Below are 26,773 nucleotides of genomic sequence, written 5' to 3' on the forward strand. Positions count from 1 at the left end.
AACCACAGGATTTGGATAGAGCCTATAGTCCTAATCATATGATTGGTTCCATATGGAAAGGATTATCGTCCTCCTCCATGCTGAAAACACATACATTCCACCCACCCACACACGTTCCACTCATCACTCCAGATTAGGATGGTACGTAACTGGACACAAAATTAGAAAAGAAAACTAATTATACAACAACTGATATTGAATGCACGAGATTAAAATAATTCAAAACCGAAATCTTTTCTCTCTGTAATCACTTTTATTTATTTTAACCTCAAGTGATATATGTAACAGCAGATAAAAACATTTCAAAGGTAACATTTTCAAAAGTAATTAAACAATACAGGATTTTCAGTTCCACATTGAAAAGAGACACATTAATCAAAGGTCTTAAGAGCTATCTACACAGATGAGTACCAAACTACCCAAGCATCCCTCCACATATTCTGCGCTGGTGGGGCACGAGCCAGGTCTGGTCCGAGGCTTCACTAGTGCATTAATACAGGCTTGCACCCAGACCCTACCTCTGAGCCTGGACATGATGCCACCCTAATGCACCAGATATGGCCCATACCCAGCAAGACTCTGCTGATATCTCTCTGCTCTTGCCTGGGCAGACATGTTTTAAGTCATACTGGTTTTTTGGTAACATAGCATTCAAATTGTACAAATCCCCAGCTTCTGAAAAGTGGGATTGAGAACTACATAAGTACTTAGAGGTACAGGAAGGTACTTGGTGAGATTCTAAAAAAAACCCTATATATATACCTTCCTCTGATTTCCAGTTCCTCTTTGAATTCACCAAACCTTCATCTCAAACTTTAGGTTCCTTAATACCTTTAAAAATATCACTCTTAAACATTCTAAAAATTATACTCAGTATGCTTATTTAAAGACATTCTCAATACATTGCCTAAAATCTTACAAGAAAAAGATCTCATTAGTATCTTAGTACTAGAAAACCATTACAGGCATTTTCATTTTTTGAAATTGACAACCATTTTGACACTTCCTTATATTATTTTCTGAGTAAGGGAAACAAAAATAAAGGTAAAATTATAGCTTCCTTCATAGTCTCAGTATTTCTACCTTCTCAGGTTTTTTTTGGCGGAGAGGATGAAAAAGGAATAAGCAAGAGAGGAAAAATACAAAGAAAGGGGACCAACGTAAACATGAATATTAAAACAACAACCAACCATGGACAGGTACATTTTTCAAATAATACAGAACTGTCTAAGAGGATGCGATTACTCACATTGCCTTCCAAAAGGTCTTCCAAAGAGCAACCTCGGTGCGACTGCTGGTATTTCTCTTGAAAAAGTTTTCCATCAAACACTTCCCAAGGCATCAAATCATCCATTCTGAATGGAAAGCCACAGGCACTATTGGCCATGAGCAAAGTTGTAAGGCCACGAACAAAGACAGCGCCAAGATGTACAGCTCTGGAGTCCACTTGCGCAAGCTGTTAACACATACACACACACACACAAAAAAAAGGTAGGCCTCACAAATCAGGAAATATAATATAAGCAATCTTACCATCACATATAACCATGCGAAAGCAGATCAAATGATAAACAGTGCCAAAGCTGTGACAACGATGGTCCTCTACTGCACAGTAGAATTCATCAAAGGATTCTGTATCAAGTTTTATTCAATAAAGTGAAAGAAGGGAAGTTTGTTTTAACAAATACAGCATCTCACTCAGGTTTTTAAGAGAGATACATTGAAAATGAAAATGGAAAGACAAAATAAATGGCTATTCTCCATAATATTTCTCAAGCATTAGCAGTTCCCCAGAAAGAATTCTGTTAGTGGAATGCAAAACATGAACTGGGAGTATAAAATGACGTGTACAGTGATCCATTGACCTTCCACAGTTTGATCAACTGGGAAATGTTACAGCACTTAGAGATCATTTAAATTACAAGATTTGACACAATAAAGTTTATTGTGCCCAGGCTTTTATTTTAAACACTCTAAAATTTCCTCTGACTGTAGTCTGAAAGTTAAATTATTTCACTTCAACATGGATGTCTCCAGAAGAAATACTGGAATGGTATGACAACATCCAGAAAATGCAAAATGAGAAACTCAGCAAGACAATTAAAACTCATGGCCAAAATAAACTTGACGGGTGAATTTAACATCCTGCTGTGGCACAGCATAGCAAACTATAAAAGCCTTGAATCCAATACAGGGAAAACTGTGATTTTAAGTATTGTGTAAACAGTACAAAGCTCCTCAGTGGGGAATGCCTTTTCCACAGTCTGTACCGAAGCAGTCTGTCAGGACCAGGAGGGATTCATAACAGCGTGGCCATCAATACTGTAATCCGTGGCAGCTGTTGTACCCTTACAGTACAGTTTTCCTTACAGTATAAGTTATACCAGGAATGGAATAGCATCCAAAATAGTCCAGAACAGAAAGGACAAAAATGTGGCTCAAATTTGTCTTAGCCCTAGCTCCTGAAGAGCTGTGAATTGTTTGTTTGGAATGCAATGGAAATGGTTGGCCCATTATTACTAACAATAACAACACCTTGCATCTTGAAAGATCCCCCAAAGACTTAAAGGTATGCACATACACCATCAGTGCCGTATTTAAAAAAATGACAAGTAATAGCAGACAACATGAAATGTTGTACTAATGGATCAGAACTTTTTCCTCCCTAAGGTCCACATAACAAAACCAGGGAACCTTTACTTCTTCCAAGAGAGACATACACAATAAATCATTTGGAGACTATAGCTAGAAACTGATCAAGGACTTAGGTTTTCTGTATTATTATGCAATGAGCTGAAGTCTGTTGCATAATTTGACTACATGAAACTGGCTTCTGTGATAGGGTTCCCCCTAACCACAGACAAGGGGCAGCACGGTTCTGTTAAGTCAACCTGAAGTTATGAGGTGTACCTCCACTGGCTGTTTTTTCTACAGTGCGAAAGCAAAAGAAGATCTAGAGATGACGATGCAGGCAAAAGGTACCAGGCAGGGTGGTCCAGAGCACTCTGGGAAGGACTTCTGCCTCTAGTGATTCCTGGAAAGGCATCAAGCTGGCCACGAGGGCACTGACCCAACATGACACTCAATACTTGAAATTCACCCGATACAGACAACTGAAGACAACCACTGACATCCAGACAAATGCAGACAACACAAGCTAATTTGAGCAGTCATTTAGAAAATGAAAGGCCCATCCTTTTCTGACTGTGACACTTCATACTTGAGTAAGGGAAACCACCTTCTCCCCTCCCTTTAAAATAAAAGTATTTTCAGTATGGGATCAGGCTATTGAGTTTCAGGAAGTTATTGCCTCCAGATGTAAGTTAGCATTTTGCCAGCTGAGACTAGTAACTACATGCACACTCATAACTCTCTTGCTCTGGCAATTAAAGCAGGTTTTTGCAAACCATTTAACAATGCTGAAAGGTACTTGAAAGAGGAATGTGGTTTAAGTGAACCAGTATTATTTGTACTAAAGTAGACTGCAAGAGTGCACACAGCTAGTTATCATGTTGCAGCTGAGAGATTCTTACATTGCACTAACCAGATTGTTTCTGATCACCTGATCAAATCTTAAGACCCGCTAAGGAAATGAGTCCACATCATGACAAGCTTTAAAATGGAATCTGCTTGGTTTCTGATCACAAAGTAAGACTTCATGAGTGGGAAGCACAAAGAGTAAGAAATGCTGGGAATCCTCAGAACTCCCTTTTTTTGTAAACTAATCCAGCTAGGGAATTCTTTCAGAATTTATGCACTCTCGTCTTGTTCTCAACACAACAATAAATTGAACTTTAACTTCAATAAAACACTTCAGAGCACTTTGACAAGTGGTAAAGTTTTCCTCTTAAGCTATAAGGAAAACAGACATGTGAAACTACAATTAGCAGTAGAGGCCAAGAGTGACACTTGCACACCAACCATCTGAACCAAACTTGGCCAAATTTATATCAATATGATTTATACCACCAATAGTCTCTTCATTATACATCCGTACAAAACCAGACTGAAATTCCCTGTCATATAAATCAGTATCTTCTGTCACTGAATTATCAGTAAGTACTGATAATGTCAAAAGATTTAATTCCTGAAAACAAACTTTCATGAAGAATAATGAAAACAAGTATTTAAGATGCTGAAAAGAGTAAATGCTGTCATCTGCAGCAAGCAATTTCCCATCTTCTAACTTAACAGCTGTGTACTATATGACTATTAATTCATACCTTTTTGTCATTTATTGACAAAGATGCTTTTACTGTCCTTTTTAATCCCACTGGTACCAAGGACGTAAAACAGCTGTTAGAACAGATTACTAATACTATATGTGGATGCTGGATGCCATCTGGGCCATAAATCTTAAAATAAAGCTTTGGTATCTTTATTTTATTCTGAAAACTCTAAGTATATACCCAACACAAATATGTGATTAACCCAACTTTGTTGAGTGACGTTATTCAAGTTAGTGCAAAACAAATGCATATGTATTTGCAGAACAAGTGTCTAAATGAGAATTTGAAAAATTTTGCTTTTGATGGTGACGCACAAAATAGTAAAATATAGAAGAGGACTTTGAATGCCGTCTCAAGCTGGAGATCAGTGTAGTACCATCATTGATGCTAGTTGTTACTTCTGCCTAAGTGAGTATGAAGTCTGAGCCACCAATACAACCCTAGCTGGGCACTTTTCAACTACACTTGAGACATACTGGTTAAAAAGATAAAATAATGTTGCTGGTGACAGGTTTTACAGGTAGAACACTTCACTGTCTAGGGATATCAATCCAGAACTTTCCTAAAGCACTAAAGTATCGGGGGGGGGTGGGTGGATATCAGGTAAGGCTTGTTTTTTTAATGGAAATCAATATTGGCAAGACCAAGGCAAGAACTATCAACAGTGATTTCTTTATTTTAATAAGACAGGAAATATACTCACTGAAGGGTAGTTTCTATTTTCCACGTCTGGCAATGAAAAACAAAGAAAATGAAAGCCCAGTGAGTCTATAACAATGAGCCTGTGCACATGGCAAACCACAGACTTGCTTTGCCATGGGAATGCTCACAACTGCTTGGTGTCTGCAATGCAAAGACGTCACGATGAGGAGAAGTGGAAAATTCCAAAAGAAAAGAAGGCTTGCCTTCCAGGGCATTACACCCTAGAGATTACTTGTTATTGGAAATTGTGTCTGTTCTGTTTACTATTTTTATAAACTCAGGACCCCAGTGAATCATGCGAGATACACCCCTGTGATTCCACTCCTGCTACTCCTACCACCAGCTGATGACATTTGTGTGAGAGAGACAGGGAGTGCGTGAGAACTGCTCCTCCTGCACCAGCTGCCTGCGCTGTGCCCCTGCTGCTGCTCCTGCCAACAGCAGCTCCCCACCCTCTCAGCGTTTGGGGAAAAAGATTACTTTTCCTATTTGCCAGCATTAACTGAAGACTGAGAAAAGAACTCAAAGTTCATAGTCCTCTAGTACCATCGCAGCAGAGATTACTGATAACTGTGCTCAGAAGGCCTGAGCTGAACTGGGCAAGCCCACTTGAAAAGAGTGAGAGAAGTGCTACAGCACTCACATCACTAATGTATAATGTTTTTTTCTAACAAATTGAGAAATGTCTTTGCTAGAAGAGCCATCATCATAGACTTATCTCATATCATGCCTTTTTCTGCTCTAGAAACACAGGGCTTTAGCCTGTGGACCACAAGTTCAGGCTGATCTCTGTGCTTGTGTGCATCCTCATTGACCACAGGAAGAGGCTTTGCAAGAAGGAAAGTGTTTGCTCACAGGAGCAGTTTGCAAATCTAGACCCAGAGACTGTATATCCTGCTGAAGAGTTTTTACTTACAGGAAGAAAAATACATGGATCTTGTATATGAAATGCAAATTTCCAGTTCAAATTACATCTCATTAAATAATTATAAAAAAATAATCAGGATGTAAAAATAACTTTATGTTTTAAGAAAATACTACTAGTCCTCTGAGTCTTCTTTGTGGATTCACAAGTGATTTTTTGATAGAAGCATAAACTTTATCCTATGCACTTTGAAAGCTGCACAACCTATTTTCAGGAACATACTAAAAAACCCACAACTCCTTCACCACTCTACTCTATGGAGTTTAGGGAGTTCAAATTCTGTTAAAAGGATTAATAGGTTCTACTGCACTTGAAATGTGAGGGCAAGTATCTGAACACACCAGATGTCAGCAGACACAAATGAAGGCCAGAACCGTCCCCACCGGCAAAGCCACCTCACTATCTTCATTTCTAGAAACCAAGGAGAAAGGTAAAGATATGATAATAATTTTACAGTTCTTTACTTGTGCTACTTTACATGTCATCTGTATCTCAATGCACTAAATACTACATTTCATTTAACAACTGGTTCCTTTAGTAGGATTTTCAACAACATTCTGGGGACACACTTTTTCAATGAAAAAAATTTCTATTACTAATTGTTACTTAGGTTAAAGTTGTTCTTATGCATTTAATTTTTTTCCTGATCTGTTGCCTTCTTCCTGTGGTTGAGCTGAATACAGAAGATATGACTATGGCTAACATTTTGAAATATAAATTTAAAAAGAAATAACTTAAAAATTACATAAGGCATTTTCCCCCCCTCCCCACCCACCCTCAAAAGGACATACCTGTTTCTGTTACGAAAAGGAAAACACAACACTCAAGGACAGGTTAGTATTTGCTAATTTCTAGTTCAAATTAATCAACTGAAGAACAATAATTAAAAATCAATGAAATTTTACCCAAGCAATAAACTGCTGGAATTCAAGTGATGGCGATCAAAATCTGAGTACTTTCCTAGTTTAACCAGTTCTTTTTAGATCCATTTAGAACTCAGTCTGTACGTTATCAGTATACTACTTCTTACACTACCTCCCCCAAACCCACCTGTATCTTAAATGATCAGATATTTAACCATAGGCAATTTATGCTTGAGCAATAAAGGAAGCAGGTAGATCCTATCTCAGGAACTTGTCATTAAAACAGTAAGGCTTAGCTTTGCCTGGGAGATGTAAGGCACTCTGTGTTCCAAATATAAAGAGACAAACTGTCAACTGATGACAACTTCACCAAAGTTAAACACTCTGCAATGGAAAGTATCACTAAACAAATTCTTTCAACCAAGAGACAGAGTGCTTTCTTGAATTCCAGATCTTCCTGTCTTCAGCCATTAGTATAAATTCCCATGGTGAGTTGTCAAAAGATGCTAAAACCCCTGCGCACTGGAACTATATGCTCTGTTCTTGAGCAAAGATAACCTAAACTGGTGCAATGGTGATAAATTTAAGGAGTGTTATCCTACAGAGATGGGCTGGTGAAACAGTAGGTTTACTTGGCATCAGTCAGCTTTAAGCAATAGGCTGCTGGGAGTGTAGTACATCACCTGCTTCCTCGACCTGTCAAACTGAGGGGGGAGAGGAGCACCAGTATTTTGAAAACACGACTAAGGTTTATTCTGATAAAAGATTATGGCTTAAATTAAGCTCTTCCTGCTTAAACAAGGTATGTGCAAAGGAAAATGGGGATTGAAAAGAGATCCTATGAGGGCATCTGCTGCAACAGAAACTAGAAAAACCAGTTTTTAAACACTTCTAAGGCTTCGCAGTAAATATTTAGCAGTAAACAACTCAGCTGTTTAGTGTTTATATGTTGAGGAAAGTTTATTTACCGGGTTTTATCAGGAGTTTGATGTAAAATGATACCTCTCTGTGGAACAACACTGTTATTTACATTAAGCCAAAAACTCCAATGAAGTCAACCTAAAAAAAGCTTCAAAATTGCTTTTACCTTTAAGCACCCTACAAAATAATAACACAGAAGTACTACTGCTAACCAATCCGCAACCAGATAAAAATCTCCTTCCAGTAAAAAAATTGCTTCTCATGTCTTGTTTAATTTTCAAAAATACTGGCCTTTATCAGAGTTCTTAATCATATGGTCCTGCAAGGTCCTGCACATGGGTTGGGGCAATCCCAAGCACAAATACAGGCTGGGCGATGAGTGGATTGAGAGCAGCCCTGCGGAGAAGGACTTAGGGGTATTAGTGGATGAAAAACTGAATATGAGCCAGCAATGTGTGCCCGCAGCCCAGAAAGCCAGTCGCATCCTGGGCTGCGTCAAAGTGCTGACAGCAGGTCGAGGGAGGTGATTCTCCCCCTCTACTCTGCTCTCCTGAGACCCCACCTGGAGTACTGTGTTCACCTCTGGGCCCCCAGTGTAAGAAAGACATGGACCTGCTCGAGCGGGTCCAGAGGAGGGCCACGAAGATGATCAGGGGGCTGGAGCACCTCCCCTGTGAGGACAGGCTGAGAGAGTTGAGGTTGTTTAGCCTGGAGAAGAGAACAGCGGCCTTCCAGTACTTAAAGGGGGCCTACAGGAAAGATGGGGAGGGACTCGTTATCAGGGAGTGTAGTGATAGGACAAGGGGTAACAGTCTTAAACTGAAAGAGGGTAGATTTAGACTAGATATTAGGAAGAAATTATTTACTGTGAGGGTGGTGAGACACTGGAACAGGTTGCCCAGAGAAGTTATGGATGCCTCCTCACTGGAAGTGTTCAAGGCCAGGTTGGATGGGGCTTTGAGCAACCTGGTCTAGTGGAAGGTGTCCCTGCCCACGGCAGGGGGGTTGGAACTAGATGATCTTTAAGGTCCCTTCCAACTCAAACCATTCTATGATTCAATGATACCGACAACAAAACCCAGCATAAATGACGTTTCTGTGATGATGAATATCACCACTTAAAAAGTTTAGCCCCTTCAGCTTATTTGTACACAGTTATGTAATGGACAGCACACTAGCACCTGCAAAAAAGATTAAAATAACATTACTTTTCTTATTTTAGCTACAACTGCTCAACTCTGATCTAAATGATTACTGGGCTAATGACAGTCCATAATACATGTGTATTTACAGAACAGTCACATAAATTTTGAGTTATAGTCATCAGGCAAACCATCTGACTGTAGCCCAGCCAGCAGCCACATCCTTTCTATAAAAGTGAATGGATTCATTAGGATTTTAATTTTTACTGTCTTAAATACATGCTCATGTTTTTGGTGACATACTTATCTTTGAACCTCCTCACCTTTCCCTCATACAGATAATATTGGATTTATTTGGTAGCAAAATATATTGTATTTGTTTGGGACTCTGAAAGCTCTCATGATCACATTTTCTGTCCTTTTTTTTTTTCTTCATACATTATTTAAATGTTGTGGAATTATGAGAAGGGGAAGTATTGGTAGCTCCATCTGCTTTGCAACTAATAAAGTTTGTCCCTGATGGGGGACAAACTGCTGACAGACTCCTGGTACATCTGCATCAGGAACTGATGGGCTCCTGTATGTGCTATGTCACTGGCATCTGAAATGGTTCAGTAATTATTTGAAATTCTTTCCCATGCCTGTAGCAATGTCTCCCTCTCTCATGGATGCCCTAATAATGTGATGTCACATTAAAGCTTCCTCCTGTTGGGCAATTTAGAGTGCCTTCCCCTTCTCCCCAGCTGTCTATTTAAAACAATCGGCAGTAACTTATTTCTCTCAGAGACTCCTACATCTCTGTCAAACGCGGCTGAAATTAGCCAACATATTCAAAATTTATTAGGCGACACAGAGAAATTAAAAAATGTACAAAAGGTCACTTCCCTCTCTTAGTTCCAGTAACTTTCCATTGTAAGCCTTCAAAGAAAAACTTCTTCCACCCCCTTACTTTCTGACATTCACTATGTATTTCTGTATTCTACTCTACACTGACTAGCTCCTTTATCAGAGTCTTTAAAATGAGGGGCTTCAATTGCCACTACCTGCATCTTGACAAAACTCCTGATCTAAAATCCTTATCCACACCTTACCCCAGCCCTTTCCCTTTGTTTAATCATAGGACTGGTCCATGGAACAAAGTTTTAGGAGTAAAAATTCTGCGCCCAACACAACTACTCAGCAGAGTGTGCTTGGCTACCTTTGCTAATGCAGTGTGTCCTTTCACAGCCGCAGACTATATTGGCCAATGATAGCTCGTTAGGCACGCAACTGCTCAGTGTGCTGCTGTCTGGTGGCCTATCTTGTGGACATTTTTTGCAGTCTACTGTGAAACCATTGCCGTGGATTAAGACATCATTGTGACTACAAAGAAATTTTGATAGCTGGCAGTTCACTGCTAAAACTGTCCAAGGCTTAATTAGCCAAGCTTAAAAACTAGTTTTGTTTTTTTTCTCCCCAGAGTCAGAGTAGATGTTCAAGATCTATTTAATTGTCCTAATGTATGATCATTCCCTCTCTTAAGCTGTTTTGAGTATATACTTTTTAAGGGCCTGATCTATTTCCCACTGAAACCAACAGAAAGACCAGTGAACTTCAGCAGAATTAGATGAGGCAAAATTTAGTATGTCTGAAGCTCTGCAGCTTCCAGAAACATTATGAGAACTGTTACTAATGTCATGTCTGGTATATAAGCTCTTCAAATAAAATTGTCATTGAACCAAGATGGTTAGTATACAGAATTCCAGGAGAACAAATACTGTTTGCCAGTGCAGTATAGGTTTTGTTGTTGTTTTTTTTTTCTCCTAGGGTTTCTTTGTATTGCAAAGCAGCTGCACAATAAGATTGTTGATACTACTGTTCACCTTTTGAAGTGATATGGTCCAGGGTAAACAGTTCTGGCTAAGGAATTTTCCAGGTGTTAAGTCCACAGGCTGAGGAAGAAAAAGAACTGGTCTGCTTCTATTTCATGACAATCCCGAGGTCCAAGACAAATCGAACCATGAATTAACGCAGCAGTATCTCAGATGACCTATAAAAGGAACTGCCAACCTGCAACCTGTGATCAGGTATGTTCAAGATACTAGGAACTGATTTGTAATTAAGCTGCAATAGAGTATCCAGTTCCAGAACACCTATTTCTTTTGGAATGGAAAACTGCCATACACGGCTTGAAAGTTGCTACCTTTTGGCCCAAGAACATCAACCCCATGCTGTAGTTTAGATGAACACATACAGTGAAATTAAAGAATCCTTGTTTGGTGCACACAGCTGTTGCATAAAGATGGTCTTCTGAGCTATTCAAGAACTGACTACAAATAAAGGTTTTAAAGAAAATAACATTACTTACATGCAATATTCTACACTTACTTGTATCAGCACTATGTCAGAGCAACCTGAATATAAGTAGAGCAACAGTTTATGTGAGAGTAACTTGGCCATTTTTAAAGGTGTACTTAACATGGAGAAGAATGCTGTTTAAAAGAAAATGTATGCTCTGTAATAAGCCAAACTTTGGGATCTCAGCACTTCAGCCAGCACTGGACTCTGCAGGCGCTTTGCTGATGAAATAAGCATTCACCGACATTCCAGCCTCAGGAACTGATCACAACCATTTTAAAACAAAAGGTACCTATTTTTTTTGGCACAAGGTGCTGTGCCAAAATAAACTTCCTGCAGAATCACTACGCTTGCAGCCTCCTAGAATCGAAAGACATTACTTGCCATTGTTGCTAGACTGAAGTAGGCCTCTGTTGTATTGAAGCCTCAGTGTACAAACACAACATACAATTGTATAATTTTGCTAAAAGGTAAATAACATGAGCAGACTGAGGAATGGTTTTTCAAAAGTGTATTGGCATAGCTCTGTTTTTATTAAATTCAGTAGTAAAGCTCTCATTGACTTTAGTAGGAACTTATGGAACCTCAGTCCTAGCATAGAAATATTTTCTGCCAAGATGTATTTCTGTATCCTATACGCAGAAAACAAACAGAAAACTATTGCTAAATAGGAAACGGTATTTAGGTATTCATTAACTGCCCTTGCTAAAACCAATAACATACACAGTTTCATATTTGGCAAGGAACTGAATGTCTCTTCTTTTAAACCTATCAGGGAATATACAGCAGCCTAGCTGGATGTAATATACCTTTTTAGTTAATGTGCATATGCTTCCTACTAGTGCTGGTGCGACACTAGACACATTGATTAGATTCTTAAACAATTAACCAAATCTCCCCATAAATCACTGATTTTGTTTGGAGGTAACACACAACCACCTCTACACATCCGGTGTTTATTGTCCGTGTGTGTTGTTTCCTCACTTGTAACACTGGGATAGAATTGTCCTAATGAGCGATGATGTCTTGAGGTGCTAAGACATAACGCTGGTAAGGGATGTTGTAATGTACATGTATCACTTTTCTCTTAACACAGCTCCATTTCTTTATAAAAAGCTCCTTTAACCTTGTCTCAGCTATTGTTCAGTGAACATCAAATGAAGTAATCCCACAATAAAGGTGAAGGGGAGGAGAATATACATGCGACATCAATATTAATGTTAAGAATACATTAAAAATTCACATTTATACAGCACTTTTGGCTAAAGAACTTCTGTTATTGAGACTACTGGTGCATGAGTGTTACAAGTAAGAACTAAAATACGAGAAAGAACTGAACAATTTGACCAAAGTCATAGAGGAAGCAACAGATAGGAATTGGACACCGTCTTGACTTTTAACCCCTGGACAATGATAACGTCAATCAAGAATACACTTGAAAAGAAAGGCAACAAATCAGTTCTTGGTTAGCCTGGCTGTTTCTGATATCTTCAAGATGAACATTTCTACTACAGTAATTTGAAAAATTCCAGTACATCCTACAAAGCACTGTAACCATATGTCTAAAGGCTGTTTTATCTTCTTTCTCCAACCACCTATAAATGGCTCATTAGGTCATTTCAGAAAACTTTTTTGCTTCTCTGAAGTTACACATAGCCATCTGCCTCTACAGGGAAAGCCTAGACAGATGTGCAGCTTGCATCCCTGCTCAGGCGTGACAGGGGCATGTAGGTCGGTGCAGGCAGCCCTAAGCAGATGACAGGCAGGTGCCACCGCTTCCTGATGGCACGCTTCCTTCCCTCCCTGGCTCCAGCCCCTGCACGTCACCTGCCCTGTGGGGACACAAGTCAGCCCTTAAAGGCAATGGAGAGCAACCCCACCTATGCCATGCAAACACCACCTCCAACCCTCATGTACTGCTTGTTCCTTCTAACATACAATATGCAAGGAAGTGAAAACTATTTATCTCATGAGTAAACGTACACTTTGACCAACACAAACTTGGCAGGAAAATGTCAATTGATAACAGAAATCATTATTTTCCCTCTCTGTAATAAGTTATCTCCAACTTTTCCAAAGCTATCAGTTTGCTTAATATTTTGGGAGGGCTTTATTACCCTCACTACCAATAACTACGTTTCACTTTCTGCAATATTATTAGGCATGGATTAAAAATTAATAGTAATTTTGTTATCTGAAATTCCAGAACATCCTGAAAAATTCTTTATGCTATATAAAGTCTAAAAGCAATTTATAACTGAAACATTGCTGCTATTTCCTTGCTGTTGAAACCTTGGTAATAATGAGCTACAGGGCAGTAAAGGGGAAAACTCACAGAAAAGCAGAGCAAACTTACACAATTATGGAGAAAAAAGCAAGATCGTCTTCCACAAAGGAATACAAATCCTCTCTTTTAAGGCCCTTGCTCAAAATCTTGCTCAAGATTTTCTCCATAAGCAAACTGAATCCAACTAAATGAATGCATTTTTCTCAGAAGGTAGAAGAGCTGATCTAGTCATGCTGGGGTTTGTATTTGTGCCAGTGACACATAACAGAATTCACAGTTATGTGAATTCTGATACTACAGCTTATGTCAAATGTAAAAAATGTTCAGGGAAATAGACTCTAATACTACTAATAAATATACCAAATTTGGTAAAGAAGAAAATGGGGGAGAACGAGGCAGAACAGCAATCTTGTCTGGAAGTTGACTATGTTAGCCTAAGAAAATTTTTTTTTTATATGTTTATGAACCAACAGCAAAAGAGAAAGGTGAGCCAGTTGTCCATGCAACAGGACCAAGAAAACTTCAATTTTTTCAGGACTTCAAAAGATGCTTATGAAAATAGCAACAGATTTAGAGATGGGAGTTTCAAAAAATGCTGAAAGCAGTGAGTAACTTCAGCTCCTGAGGTATAATTGTATTTGCACTAATGCTTGATCCATGCAAGTGCAATACTTCACTCTCAGTAACAGAATGGGGAAGCCATACCCACCACTTCAAAGTCATTAGAGAAAATAAATAGGTTCTGCAGTACAAAGGCAGCACACTGAACTAGGCATGCAGGCCCGAGAGGCCAAAACACAGTTATTAAGAGAAAAACAGAGTACAGACGTCTGATTTAATATAAGCAGGCTCATTTAATGCAACCTTCTCTTGATTAATCATGTAATTTTTTTTTTTTAATGTTTAAAACCAAAACTAACTACATGAAGACTTGAACTGTTTCTATTTGGACTAGTTCATTTAAGACTATCTTGAGGACATGAGAAGAAAGTTGTATTTCTGAGGTTGAACAGGGACTGAACCAATTTCAGCTTGAAATCACATCCCATACTGCTGCGCTTTTGTTCCAGATTAGCCCAGAACATTGAGAAAACCTAAAGACTGCAGATGAGAGAATGGGCTGGGAAGCAATGCCAAGATCAGTAAACCACCTCAATCCCCCCATTCCCCACCCCCTGCCAGTTACAATCTCACCTATCATTTTAAAAATACTTTTGACAGATGCAAATTTTGTGGGAGTATAAACCCTGATTCAGTAAAGCATTTGGGAATGCACTCAAATTCCACTTTAGTTAATACTAACGTACATCACAGAAGCAAGTCCTAAGTATGTAAGAGAGATTTCTCTGTGAGATCTTTACAATATTCTTACTTGTATTTTATGTTTTACGCAATCCAATTAGATTTCAAGCAAATATTTATTAGGAAACAGTCACACAGACACAATAAACATACACTCCCTGGGGGAGAAAGGATTTTTTTTTAAACAATTACATTTTGAAAAATATAGATAGCTCACAAAGGCTGTTTGGAGTCTGTCTGAAAAGTATCACATCTAATGGTGTTGACAAACGTAGCTTGGCTTGCCAAATAGGTCAGAAGATTGAAATTCTGGAACGTTCAGAATCTGGGTATTATTTATGCTTTTCTGTCCGCATGGCAAGGGAGAAAGAATACTGAGTTTAAAAATACAGAATAGATTTAGCAACATCTTTCTGAAATTTGAGGGACCCTAACCAAGATACCTACACACTGCTCTAAAACATACTGCTTTTTTTCATGAATGTGGCTAAGTATCCCTCAGGAAAATATTCAGAGAAAAGTATCTTGTGAAATATTGGTATAATACTATTACCAAGCTAATTTTGCTTCCATGACATTGTACAACGGAAAATATTCGAAGGTTCCATGCAACTACAATTCTTGCTAAAGCTATTTCTGCCTGTCAAACTAGTTAACTAGTTTCCTGAGTATTTTTTTTTATTATTCCAAAAGCTAATTAAGGAATACTTAATATGTATTTTGTGAAAGTTCATTTGCAATCAAATTGCAAAGACTCTCTGGAGCTTATAATTCAAGATCTAAAATGACTGTGCTCACTTTGTATCAGTAATACTTTTTAAATAACTGAAAGCATTTGAAAAAGTGAAGGAATACACTTCAGCGCTTGACTTTCTTATACCTCATACACAGCCAAACTGTTCCTTTTACAAGTGGAACAAAAGACGTTATTACTCCAAAGCAGATATTCTGGCATAACTGGATATTTTATGGCAAAGTTATTTACAGTTTAACCCAGCAGGCAGCAAAACACCACACAGCCGTTCACTCACTCCCCCCCAGTGGGAGGGGCAGAGAATTGGGAAAAAAGGTAAAACTCGTGGGTTGAGATAAAGACAGTTTAATAGGACAGAAAAGGAAGGGGAAAAAAATAATAATGATAAAAGAATATACAAAACAAGTGATGCACAATGCAATTGCTCACCACCTGCTGACCGATGCCCAGCCAGTCCCCGAGCAGCAGGCCACCACCCCCCGGCCAACTCCCCCCAGTTTTATTGTTCAGCATGACATCATATGGTATGGAACATCCCTTTGGCCAGTCTGGGTCAGCTGTCCTGGCTGTGTCCCCTCCCAGCCTCTTGTGCACCCCCAGTCTCCTCGCTGGCAGGGCAGTATGAGAAGCTGAAAAGTCCTAGGCTTAGTGTAAGCACTGCTCAGCAACAATTAAAACATCACTGTGTTATCAATATTATTCTCATCCTAAATCCAAAACACAGCACTATACCAGCTACTAGGAAGAAAATTAACTCTATCCCAGCCAAAACCAGGACAGCTATAAAGAGCTTGCAAATGCCATAAATTCCAGCAGTGATGTTTATGTCCACCCATGCATCTGCTACTAACTTTGAGTTCGTATTTTCTGACATACATTTCACTTTTAAAAGCATTTAACAGGACCCAGATTTCATCTACCAATTTCCAGGTGTATTTCCTTTTTAACCAAACTTTCCCGTCTCATCTTTGGCCACAACTTTCAGAAAAGATGTGATTCACAACTTTACACCTCCAATACAAATTTTTCATATATTCACATATTTAGAGAAATCGTAGAAAAAAATGTATTTGTGTTTATAAGTCATTATGGCCTCTCCTGTTTGGGCAGTATTTTACATGCATTACAGGTGAAAGATGATCTATAATTGCACTTGTAAACAACCAGGGCCAGCACAATATAAGAAACAAGACTGCAAGCATGACTGCTGGTGCCTCTTTTTCTCTACAATGGCCTCAAAGTTAGACTGATGGCTCTCTGGGCTTTTTGCCAAAACTGCACACCAGATTAAAATAGAAAGAAAGGAAATAGGCAACCTGGGGTCCAAAATTTAATTCTGACCTTATGTATAAGCTCTATAGGAGGCTTGGGCAAAGCAGAATGTTCATCTACCATATAAGGGGGGCACAAGGAAACTAGAAAAAAAACTTATGAGAAAAAGAATGTATAAAATCTCTTCTCTAGCGTGTGCACATTTTGGTGTTTTGAAACCATCGATCTTGAAACATAATCAAATCTTCATGTATAAACATCATGTTATTCTCAGAAAGTAACATTTAATGTGCATTTCAGTTGTATGTCCACAGCCCACTTTCTTTCAGCATGAGATAAACTATATTTTTTATGGCTTTAACCCCCTTTATTCAAACCATGGACATTTCTGTTTCATAAATTTGTGGGTTTATGGATCTCATTAACTATGAAATACAGATAGCATATCAGAAAGCAGATTTGAAAGTGAAGGCTGAAAAGTTCTCTTCATCCTATCAGAACAGGCTCTATTTACATTTTCTCTCATACTTCACAGTGGAAGTTAATTTTTGTTCTGTTAAAACATGCTAATAGACTCCTTTACAGAAACAGAGCAATTTTTTAAAATCAAATCAGTGTTCTTCACAGAACTGTTTACAAGGAGTAAACATTTTTTCTACATTTAAAATAATAATAGTGTTAAGTCCGAAATTGCAAATGAGCAAACATTTTCATAAAATTTTGCAGATGCTGACTAAGTTTACCATAACTTCCTTGAAAGCTCTGTTATTAAGTTGTTTCTAGGGATCACGTTCAACTTCTCAGTGGAGAAGAAACTGTATAGTAAACAGATTAAACTCTATTCCTCTGTTTTCCTACTATAAAACCCATATATTAATTAGCTGTGTACTAGTGTAATTCATTGCACTTGAATCCTTCCATTTTAAACACAAATACCTAAAAAATTAAGCTGTTAAATACCTATTGATACCCTATTTACTAACTATTAAAATAACAGCATAACTCAATTTTGTAAAACTACTAAATAAACATAGTAATGAGTAAAAACAGTTTAAGCTATTCTGAAATGGAATTTTGAAAATGACATGCTTGAATTACAATGCTCAGAAAGCTTGCTTTATTGATCATTATTTTTAGAATGTAGTAAGATATTCTAACAAGATATTCTATTAGTTTAGTCTCCTGCCCTCCCAAGAGAAAATTCACGGGACATTAACAACTTCATCTACACATCACATTTCAGAAGCACAGAAACGAGAAACAGACCATTTTTTACTCTTCCTGTGAAGTGAGATTAACCTCATATGAATCTTCAAATTGATCCTGCTGTTACCACAAAATTACAGGTGGCTTATATATGAAGAAAAAAAAGTATTTTTATGGCAATTAATACAACATAACATCTTCTCTTAATATAGCTTGACAAGTCAGAGATACACAACAAACTGAGAAACAGCAACTATCTTCCACTCGGAGATCCAGGTCATCAAAACACAGGAAGGGAGGTTAATTTGAAGGCAACGGGGGAAAGTTTTGAAACTGTTATTCACCTATTCACAACCTCAGAAGGGAAAGAGGCCAAAATCTTTCCTCACTATTCTCTTCAGAGGGTTTTATTCTGGCTCAAACTACTACCAAAGGCACTACCATGACTTTCAATAGAATAAGACAAGGAAGTGCTCTACAGAGTAGCCTGATACAAAAATTTCAACTGCATTATATGAATCTTTTGTTGGTTTTTAGCACAGCAGAAGGCATTATCTGTCAGTGCATTAAGTGCTTACATAAGCAGCAGAGTGATGTAACTTTGGAAAGTACCCGCCAATAGCACGCATAAGTCGATTCCAACAACATACTGTCCACTTCATAGCATGATACATGATGCAGTGTAAGACCAGCTTCATGTTTCATGTACTTCTATGTCAGCAATGGAAGAGCAGACAATACCTGATCTGCCATAAGCTTTGTGGGAAAGTTACAAAATTTTGTGAACAACTTTGAATTAGTATAATGACTGCTGATAAGTAGTATACATAGATTAATATTACGTGTTTGGATGCAACACTCAAATTTATAATTTCATAGAACCACAACACAAATGAATCACACAAAGACATCTAATTTAAACAGAATAAACTTCCAAGCACTTTAGAAACTTACATAATAGTACCTGTAAGTGCACCTATAAACAAATTGTTTCAACACTTCTTGCTTATGCTTAGCTTCCTCTATGCTTTTACTGAATGACTGCCACAACAGACTTGATAAAATAATGATACTCTCAATGTTAAGTGCAACGCTGTGCAATAATGTCTTCAACAGAAATAAATCCTATATTTTTGCTGTTTTCCATATTGCCTTCATCTCATTGCTTCCTTATTGTTACACAGATCTAACACTTGATCAGCTGCAGAACAAATTTGTGATTAATTCAGAAAAAAACTGATAGGAGGCTGGACTTTATCTGTTATAATGAATCAAATAATGAAACTGGAATCACACCGGTTTTCTTATTTTGGTCCCTGTGCACTAGAAACAAATGGATAGTAACAGGAGTGGTTGGTTTACCTTGCTATCAGCAAAAAGTACTTTTAAAACTCTAACATGGACTGTTCAAAGTAACAGAGAATTTATCGGAAATATAAGCAAGATTTTCAGAGTGAAGATACGTTAAGGTTCCAACCATTTCTAACCCTTTCCTCCTTACTTTTTCCGTAAACCCACAACTCAAATAGCCATTGACATGTGCCACCTGTACTGTACACTGCTAATACTTTGAATACAATCTCAAGCTATGAGATTGAAAATACTCTCGTATAATTAGATATGCAAGAACAACTATTCAGATAGTTCTACTGCAATAACTATCTAGGAACCTGCTTTTCCACATGTGGATTCAAGAAGATAGGAAAGCAAAAAACCAGAGTTGCACAGAGTATATAAAAAATTTAAAAAGAACTCCTGAATCATTACAGAACAGTGTGATCCAAAAGGTCTTCACTACAGTGGGCCACATTAGGTAAAGACATTTTTTCTGGTTAGGTTTATGTTATGTTTATGTTATCCCACAAGCAGTAATACTAAACTTTATTTAACGTAGTGATCTTCATACAACTTATGTCCCAAAACACTATCCTCCTCAGGAAAAAAGAATGAAGCAATGTTGCAAGACAGGATTCACCATTACAAATCTTCCATCAGCTGGAAGTCTGGAAGCCAAGTCAGGAAGCAATTTGAGACTAATTCGCTCACCCTTGGACTGCAACCACTAGAAAATGTCCTTTCTATTTATTTATTTATTTTTTTTTCCCACGATTAACAAATGTAAGTATTCACATGAACTGTAGCACATTAAAAGCCTACATATTTACCACAACCCTCAGCTCCCATATCCGAAAAAACTTAATGTAGAAGAATTTTCCCAAAAAATATTTATCCCAAAGTTTTCATGAACATTTTATGTTACTCAATTATTCCAGTCCATACCTGCAAACCTGCCAGTTGAGCAGCTGACTTCCCTTTGAGGCAGAGAATGAGTGCCACAAATGCATTTAAGTCCTCCAGAGAGAGGCTACTGACCTAAAACAGATGACAAAATAAACACATTATCTGAAGGCTCTGAAGAGGAACTTTCTGAAAATTGACTCTTCTTGCTCAAGCACATCAAACTTAAATCAATGACCTCATGAAGTTACAACCACCATGAATGCATCCTCTAGGAAAAGACACTTAAAGGGAACAAAATACTTACTGTCACAACTTGAATGAAGTGCGTACCCCAATACCTGTGTATAGTGTATATACATGGATTTCCACACAGCAAACAAAATGCCCACCCTTCATGTATTCCCTTCTCCTCTTCCCCTGGAGTTTCTTAATAACAGGAAATTTCTTCATCTCCATACCACTAAGCATAGTAAAAAAAATAGATTTAAAAAAATATATAAATTGCTTTATAATCAAGACCCAGAATAAAAACCACCTCAATGAGCCACAGATGTGATGCCCATTAGGATTTCTGTCAAATGCTTACATGGTTATCTGTTGGAAACTTTAAAAATAAACTAAAATATTTCAATTACCTATTTTAAGCTAAATTTCAGGATTTAACAAAACATATTTGGATTCTTTTAGTTTTTTAGGCTACATATTGAAGTGGGAAGAACTCTAAAACCATAAGAAAACGAAACCTAAAATGTTCAAGTGGGAAAACATGAAGAAAAATTCTAAATTCATGTAACAGTTCACTCTAATACTTCTATCAAAAAAGGGAGAATAGGGGCGCTTACTGTTGTGAAAAAGTATTCTGAGATTCTATAGAGGCACATGGTCACCAGTGCCTCTAAAACAGCTGCGCTGATTCCCTGACAGTACCAGTCAAGTTCTGATCACTTGCTTCCTCTTATAAGAGCACTATAGATTATACATGTGCACCAAGACCAAATAACTGTTATGAATGTTGAGGCTATAAAGAGGGCTCCAAGTGAGATCCATAAAGCATTACAATTCTTTATCAATTGGAACTTGAGGGAAGGTTTCTCTTGCGAAGTGTGGAAATGTGCATTGTGGGCTTACACGACAGTTAAAAGGGTCCCTAAAACTCTGCATTGCCTTTCTTTTAACAGCTTGATTTTGGGGGAATGTTGTGTACATCCCATTTCAATCCATTAAGAGTTTCTATTAAGGCTATTAAAAAATCAAAAAGTGACAGAAAAAATGAAGGAAAGAAAAATTAACTAAAAAGTATTGATGTAAATCAATAGAAAAAGAAAAAAAAACCACTAAGAAGCCGTCTATAATTACTTCATTCATTTATTTGCTTAGGAGGAGTAACCCATTCTTTCCTCCCCAAGATAAAAATTATTGAACCACTATTGAGAATTTTTTTATTGTTTTTAAATCAGGCCTTGCCGCTTGTCCCGCTGTAAAATACTTTCCCCTCTACGATGCTGTTAAAACTTGCATAAAGCACAAGAATGTGAGGGATATCAGAAAAGTTTTAAGCTTTCAAAATGCTCCTTGGTATTCATAACTCCACCTGGTGCTAAGATCTGATAATGGCCCTATTTTACCCTGCATTTCAAGTCAGGTGTCACCTTTGTGTAGGTGGCAACAAGAGAGGTTTACTAAATCTGCACATTTTATACATTGCAGTAACGGAAAAAGTGACTTTCGTCTACAAAACAATTCTTACTTGCACAGTTTTGTCCTAAGAAAAGTAAGTCAAAGATTGCTTGCAAGTACAACAGCAAGGAAATGCCCCTAACAGAGCAGATCAGCCAAAATGCTTACAAATATCAAAACACTTCTTCAGAGAAATATTTTACTCAGTAACTGAACTTGGTGAGTTATCACACTTCCATTGTCAGATTTCTTCCAAAACTGCAGGAGCTTGAAAGAGAAACTTCCTCTTTCTTTGGAGGCTCCACAGTTTGATATTTGAACTCATTCACTCCTTTCCCCAACTTTAAAGACAGACCTATTATTTTGTAATTTTTTCACTATTTTTGTTCTTAATTTGGAGGATATTGGAAAAGTACTCTCACTGAAAAGATTACTCTTCAAATCGACACTTTCTTTACATAGTTAAGATTTGCTTATTGGAAATTTTTTCTCACTTAAAAAAAAAAAATGCATCTGAGGTTTTCATTAAATACTTGCACATAAATTTTGAGGAAGCCAGATGGGTTGGTCAGTATGCTGGTTCCTGCAAAAACCTAAGTTTTAGGTTAGATTAAATGATAAGTAATAACATTTTAAAGTAGTTTATTTCTCCCTCATATGAGCTGAAGGAAATGATGTTAGCCTGCTTCAAGACAACCTACAATTGCTCAACTTAAATCACCTTTGGTGTAACAATCCACCTTCCCTCTCTAATACAAATGTAAGACTAAATTGTAAAGACACGAATTAGGCCACAGTTAGACTAGCATTGTTTTCTCAGCTATAAAACAAATGGAAGCAGTATGGCCAGCTCAAAGCATGGCTGCTGACACTCTTGCTCTCATGTTTTCCTCGTAAACGCCCCAAGAAAACAAATGGACAATATCAGAGAACTAACCAAAGTTTAAAACAACTCAGCAATGAAAAACATTTTAATCCAAATCAGCTCCCTAGTCTGGTTCACAGGGTAGATTGTATCAGTGCAACTCAGAGGGCAGAAGAGAATCAGGAAAACAGGACAGATGTTGAGAAACTGGCACTGCCATGAAAAACCTGCCATCAAACTAAGCCCTTTGCATGATCTCTCTGCTATTATTCTTGTTGAAAACATGAGCTGCAAAACTGTTTTCATCTCTATTTTTAATATTAGCCATTGAATAATAAGTTCGGAAAACCATATCCCTAACAAGCATTTTTTTTCCGTTTTATTAATATGCTGTGATCAAGGCTCAGTAAATCCACATTTCTGTAAGTGTTCTGTCCTATTACTCCTCTTCTTAATCCCACTAAAAAAACCCTTCTCAAATAATTTACTAATTATGCTGTGAAAGGGTGTACAGGATAGCACAATAAATAATTAAACAGTGAGAACAGATAAATAAATGTAACTGTGAGTTCATATCCAAATATGAAAAACACTTAAAGTGTGTTAAAAGCTAAGTACATGATATGTATCTTGCTGAATTGAAACCGCAAGGCATAAAATGATGTTTATGAGTTTCATCTTCAAATAACTTTCCATTTATATTCTGCTATACAAAAATTAAAGAAAAAAAAAAGAGCTATATGGATCATTTGTATAATTCCCATACGTACTTCCTCAATGTATCATATAAGTTTGAGCAAACATGTATGAAGGAAAAAGAAAGGAAAAGCCAGGGAGAACTTGTTTTCATGTATCACACACTAGTATAAATATGTTACTGAGGAAAGGGAACTCTGAAAAAGCAAAACAAAAGACAAAATGCAGTTCAGCATAAGTAAAAGTGCAACAGAGCTTATCAGATTAGATAAAGGCATTATAATTTTCTCATCCTCAGAGAGGAAAATCTGCTTGTGAGATCAGCATTTGAAAGGTGGCAAGTACAGACAATATATTAAATACCTAAGAGAAATGTAAATAATGAAGCAATATTGTATTTAATCTTATGTTCCTTTTTATTACAATTAAGGTAGTCTGCAGGCTGCCAAATGTTTGGAATTATAACAGAACTGCTACCTAATGATCCTCTATTACTCAGAATTTAATGAGGAGAGCCATATCCTCAATTCTGGCTTGAAACTGAGTAGATTGACAAGACGGTGTGGAAAAAGTAGTGAAAGCTGACTAAATATTTATATTGTCTGTTCACATAGCCTGCATAGTCACCTGAGGGAATGTCTTCCTTTGACAACACAAAGGAAACACAAAAAGAGAAGCTTTAATTTGCAAACAGGTCCCAAAAAGCGGGGGAAATCCCTCAGTTTATACTCTCTCTGTTAAACTGCCCAGGGGCTTTGTCATGGGCATGTGAGAGTTATGATTAACTGCTAAAAAACCTCAAGTGTTTCTTGAACAGGATGATGCATGTTAAATAGAGTAATTAAAAATACTGTAATGCAGTACTATTATATTTGATCAACTATGCCTACAGTAAAGATTAAGAGAAAAATCCAGCACAAGCTAGCAAGAAACAGTTTATTAGTCAATCACATCAGCGCTGACAGCTGAAGAAAAAGCAACTGTCCCAGTTACCTGCATCATAAGATAGACCAGCAAGCAGCAGAATGCTGCAACAGGTGCTTCTAGAGCTTGGAGCTCTTCCATCCCATTCTGAAGGTGAAAGCATGCCAGAAATGTACTATACCGTTGCTTTTCCACGTCAGGTCCTTTGGCAAACCACAGTGTTTTCAAATTAGGTGTTCCACCTACAAAAGAAATGCATTATTTTATCTCGGCAGCAACAAGATAAAACATGCCTACCTCATTACAATCTGAAAGGAAACAACTGATCTGCTCTTGGCACTTGCAAGGACCACAGAGTTGAAAATAAAATGTATTTGACAAAACTTGGCATTTGAAAAAAAAAATTAACAAAAAAAATTAAGGCCTGTAATTTAAACAAATTGTATTGAATACAGGCATGTTTAAGCAGAGTGGACTGAATTCAATTGTTACAACAATATAGACAACTTTGAGACAGCAGGCTTTTACCTTTTGCAAGAACAAAGTTTGCCTACAAGTGTGTTCTTTCCCTTAGGGATTCACAGCATTAAATGCAGTTAGCTTCAGCATAAAATAGCGATTCAGCAGAAAAGAGCCATATCTGTTTCTTCTCTCTCCTAGAGCTAGCATATCAGGGGTCCTTGAAGGATCCTCACATTGCGTCCCTTATAATCACCTGTTTTAATGAACAAACTGGTCACCTATGCTATTTGCTGGCAAACACACATTCTCCACAAAACACTGTGCTGGTATGACCCCTCTGCAGTAAGTTCCAGTTTGGGAACAAAACCCAAGGCTATCTGGTACTTTGCGCTCCCTAGGCTACTGTATGAAATGCTGTTGCAAACACACACAAAAGAACTGTCATCAGTTATGTATAAGGTATCTTTCCAGACTTTCTATAGTATCATTCACCCTGGTCTCTAAATCCTTAATAATTACCCCATGTTGCCATCTCCCAACTTGTGACACATGAATTAATGTAAAATTTGCTCCCCATTTAAATTACATTTAATCTATTATCAAAATAAACACTAACGCACATGAAATAACAGAACAGCTAACTGGTTATGCCTAAGAATTCCAATTAAAGCCAGGATCCTCCCATAAAGTACTGCTGCTTCTGTAGTTAAATAAAACGAGGTGTGAATTTTAAATGTGGACTAATTAAGCTACATTTGGTAACACCTTTTCCTTTTTTGTGTGACATGCAGCAGCTGTAGTCCAGTTAGGAACACTGGGTGATAATAAATGGTTAAAGTGACAAGGTGCTGAAATCTACATAGATGATGTTTATTTAGCCAAGAAAGCCCATTAACCAAATGGTACTAATTCATTGGAGAAGGGGAAACTAGAAGAGAACTTAGTATTTTCTTTCATCATCTCCCTGATGGATGTTTCTTTTACTATTTTTAAGACTAACTCTCCCGCCAAGAGTTTTAACCATGTAAAGAACTACCATCATACAATCTGTAAGTTTCTAACCTTATTTTGTAGGGAAATATATATATTAAGAAAAAATACCAGTTGCTTGATTGGAGTTAGAAATGCAGGTTAGTGATAACACAAATACTGGCAGCGAGTGGGCCAGTACAGACAGCACAGTAAGACTCAGATTAGTGGTTTTGATACTGGTAATTGCTGCCTTAAGGAAAAAAAAAAAACCAGCAGAGGCCAACTTCCAGGAAGAAAAGCAAATATAACAAGCATAAAACAAAAAAAAAAAAAGCCAACTTTTCCTACCAAGGCTAAGCAACTTTAATGTGTGAGACAATTTTTACATGGGTAAACTCAAATAGTTTTGACGGCTTCTGCTTTCCAGAAGGTTCCCAATCAGCTGCATATGAAGAGATATGCCAAGAATCAGTTAAAGGAAAGTACTCTTTCCATCTGTACAGTTTTTTTTTAAATGAATTGCATCCAGGGGTATACCTAATAATAGAAATCCTTCTTTCTTCAGAGTAAAACCATGAACTACATCAATAATCAAGATCACAGATCTATATTGAGAGAACGCAACAAAAAATTCAAGACATCTCTTCCATAAACAGTGTCTTACACTTTCAGAAACAACATCTACTTGTGCCTGGGAAAAAGAGGTACTGATAAATTATGAGTTATTTACTCTGGGAAAGAAAACTTGACACTATCTCCTTTTGGAACATACCAACCAAAAGCGTTATTTTTCTGAAAGGATCTCTTCTACAAGTAATTAAATTCCATGTAATACCCAAGAGCAATCCATTATAGTAACCCTTAAATGAAAGATAAGTAAAACAAAGAAACAAATACACTGAATACAAAGAAACAAATACAAGTTTAATGACTCTCCCATCACACATACAGTCAACAAAAGACATAAGATTCATATACAGTAGACCCCCAAAATTG

At 37.4% G+C, this 26,773-nt stretch overlaps 1 protein-coding gene across 1 annotated transcript in view; it reads right to left on the bottom strand.

Annotated features, from left to right (window-relative positions):
- Positions 1-26,773, bottom strand: part of FAM120B (family with sequence similarity 120B) — a 69,911-nt gene that overhangs the window by 26,293 nt on the left and 16,845 nt on the right. The window contains exons 6-8 of the mRNA XM_050895027.1: positions 24,413-24,585; positions 20,221-20,313; positions 1,250-1,456 (exon numbers count right to left, since the gene is read on the bottom strand). Of these exons, the coding sequence (XP_050750984.1) occupies positions 1,250-1,456; positions 20,221-20,313; positions 24,413-24,585 (473 nt within the window). The remainder of the gene's footprint in view (positions 1-1,249; positions 1,457-20,220; positions 20,314-24,412; positions 24,586-26,773) is intronic.

The sequence above is a fragment of the Gymnogyps californianus genome, chromosome 3 (assembly GCF_018139145.2).
Source record: "Gymnogyps californianus isolate 813 chromosome 3, ASM1813914v2, whole genome shotgun sequence".
Lineage (NCBI taxonomy): Eukaryota > Metazoa > Chordata > Aves > Accipitriformes > Cathartidae > Gymnogyps > Gymnogyps californianus.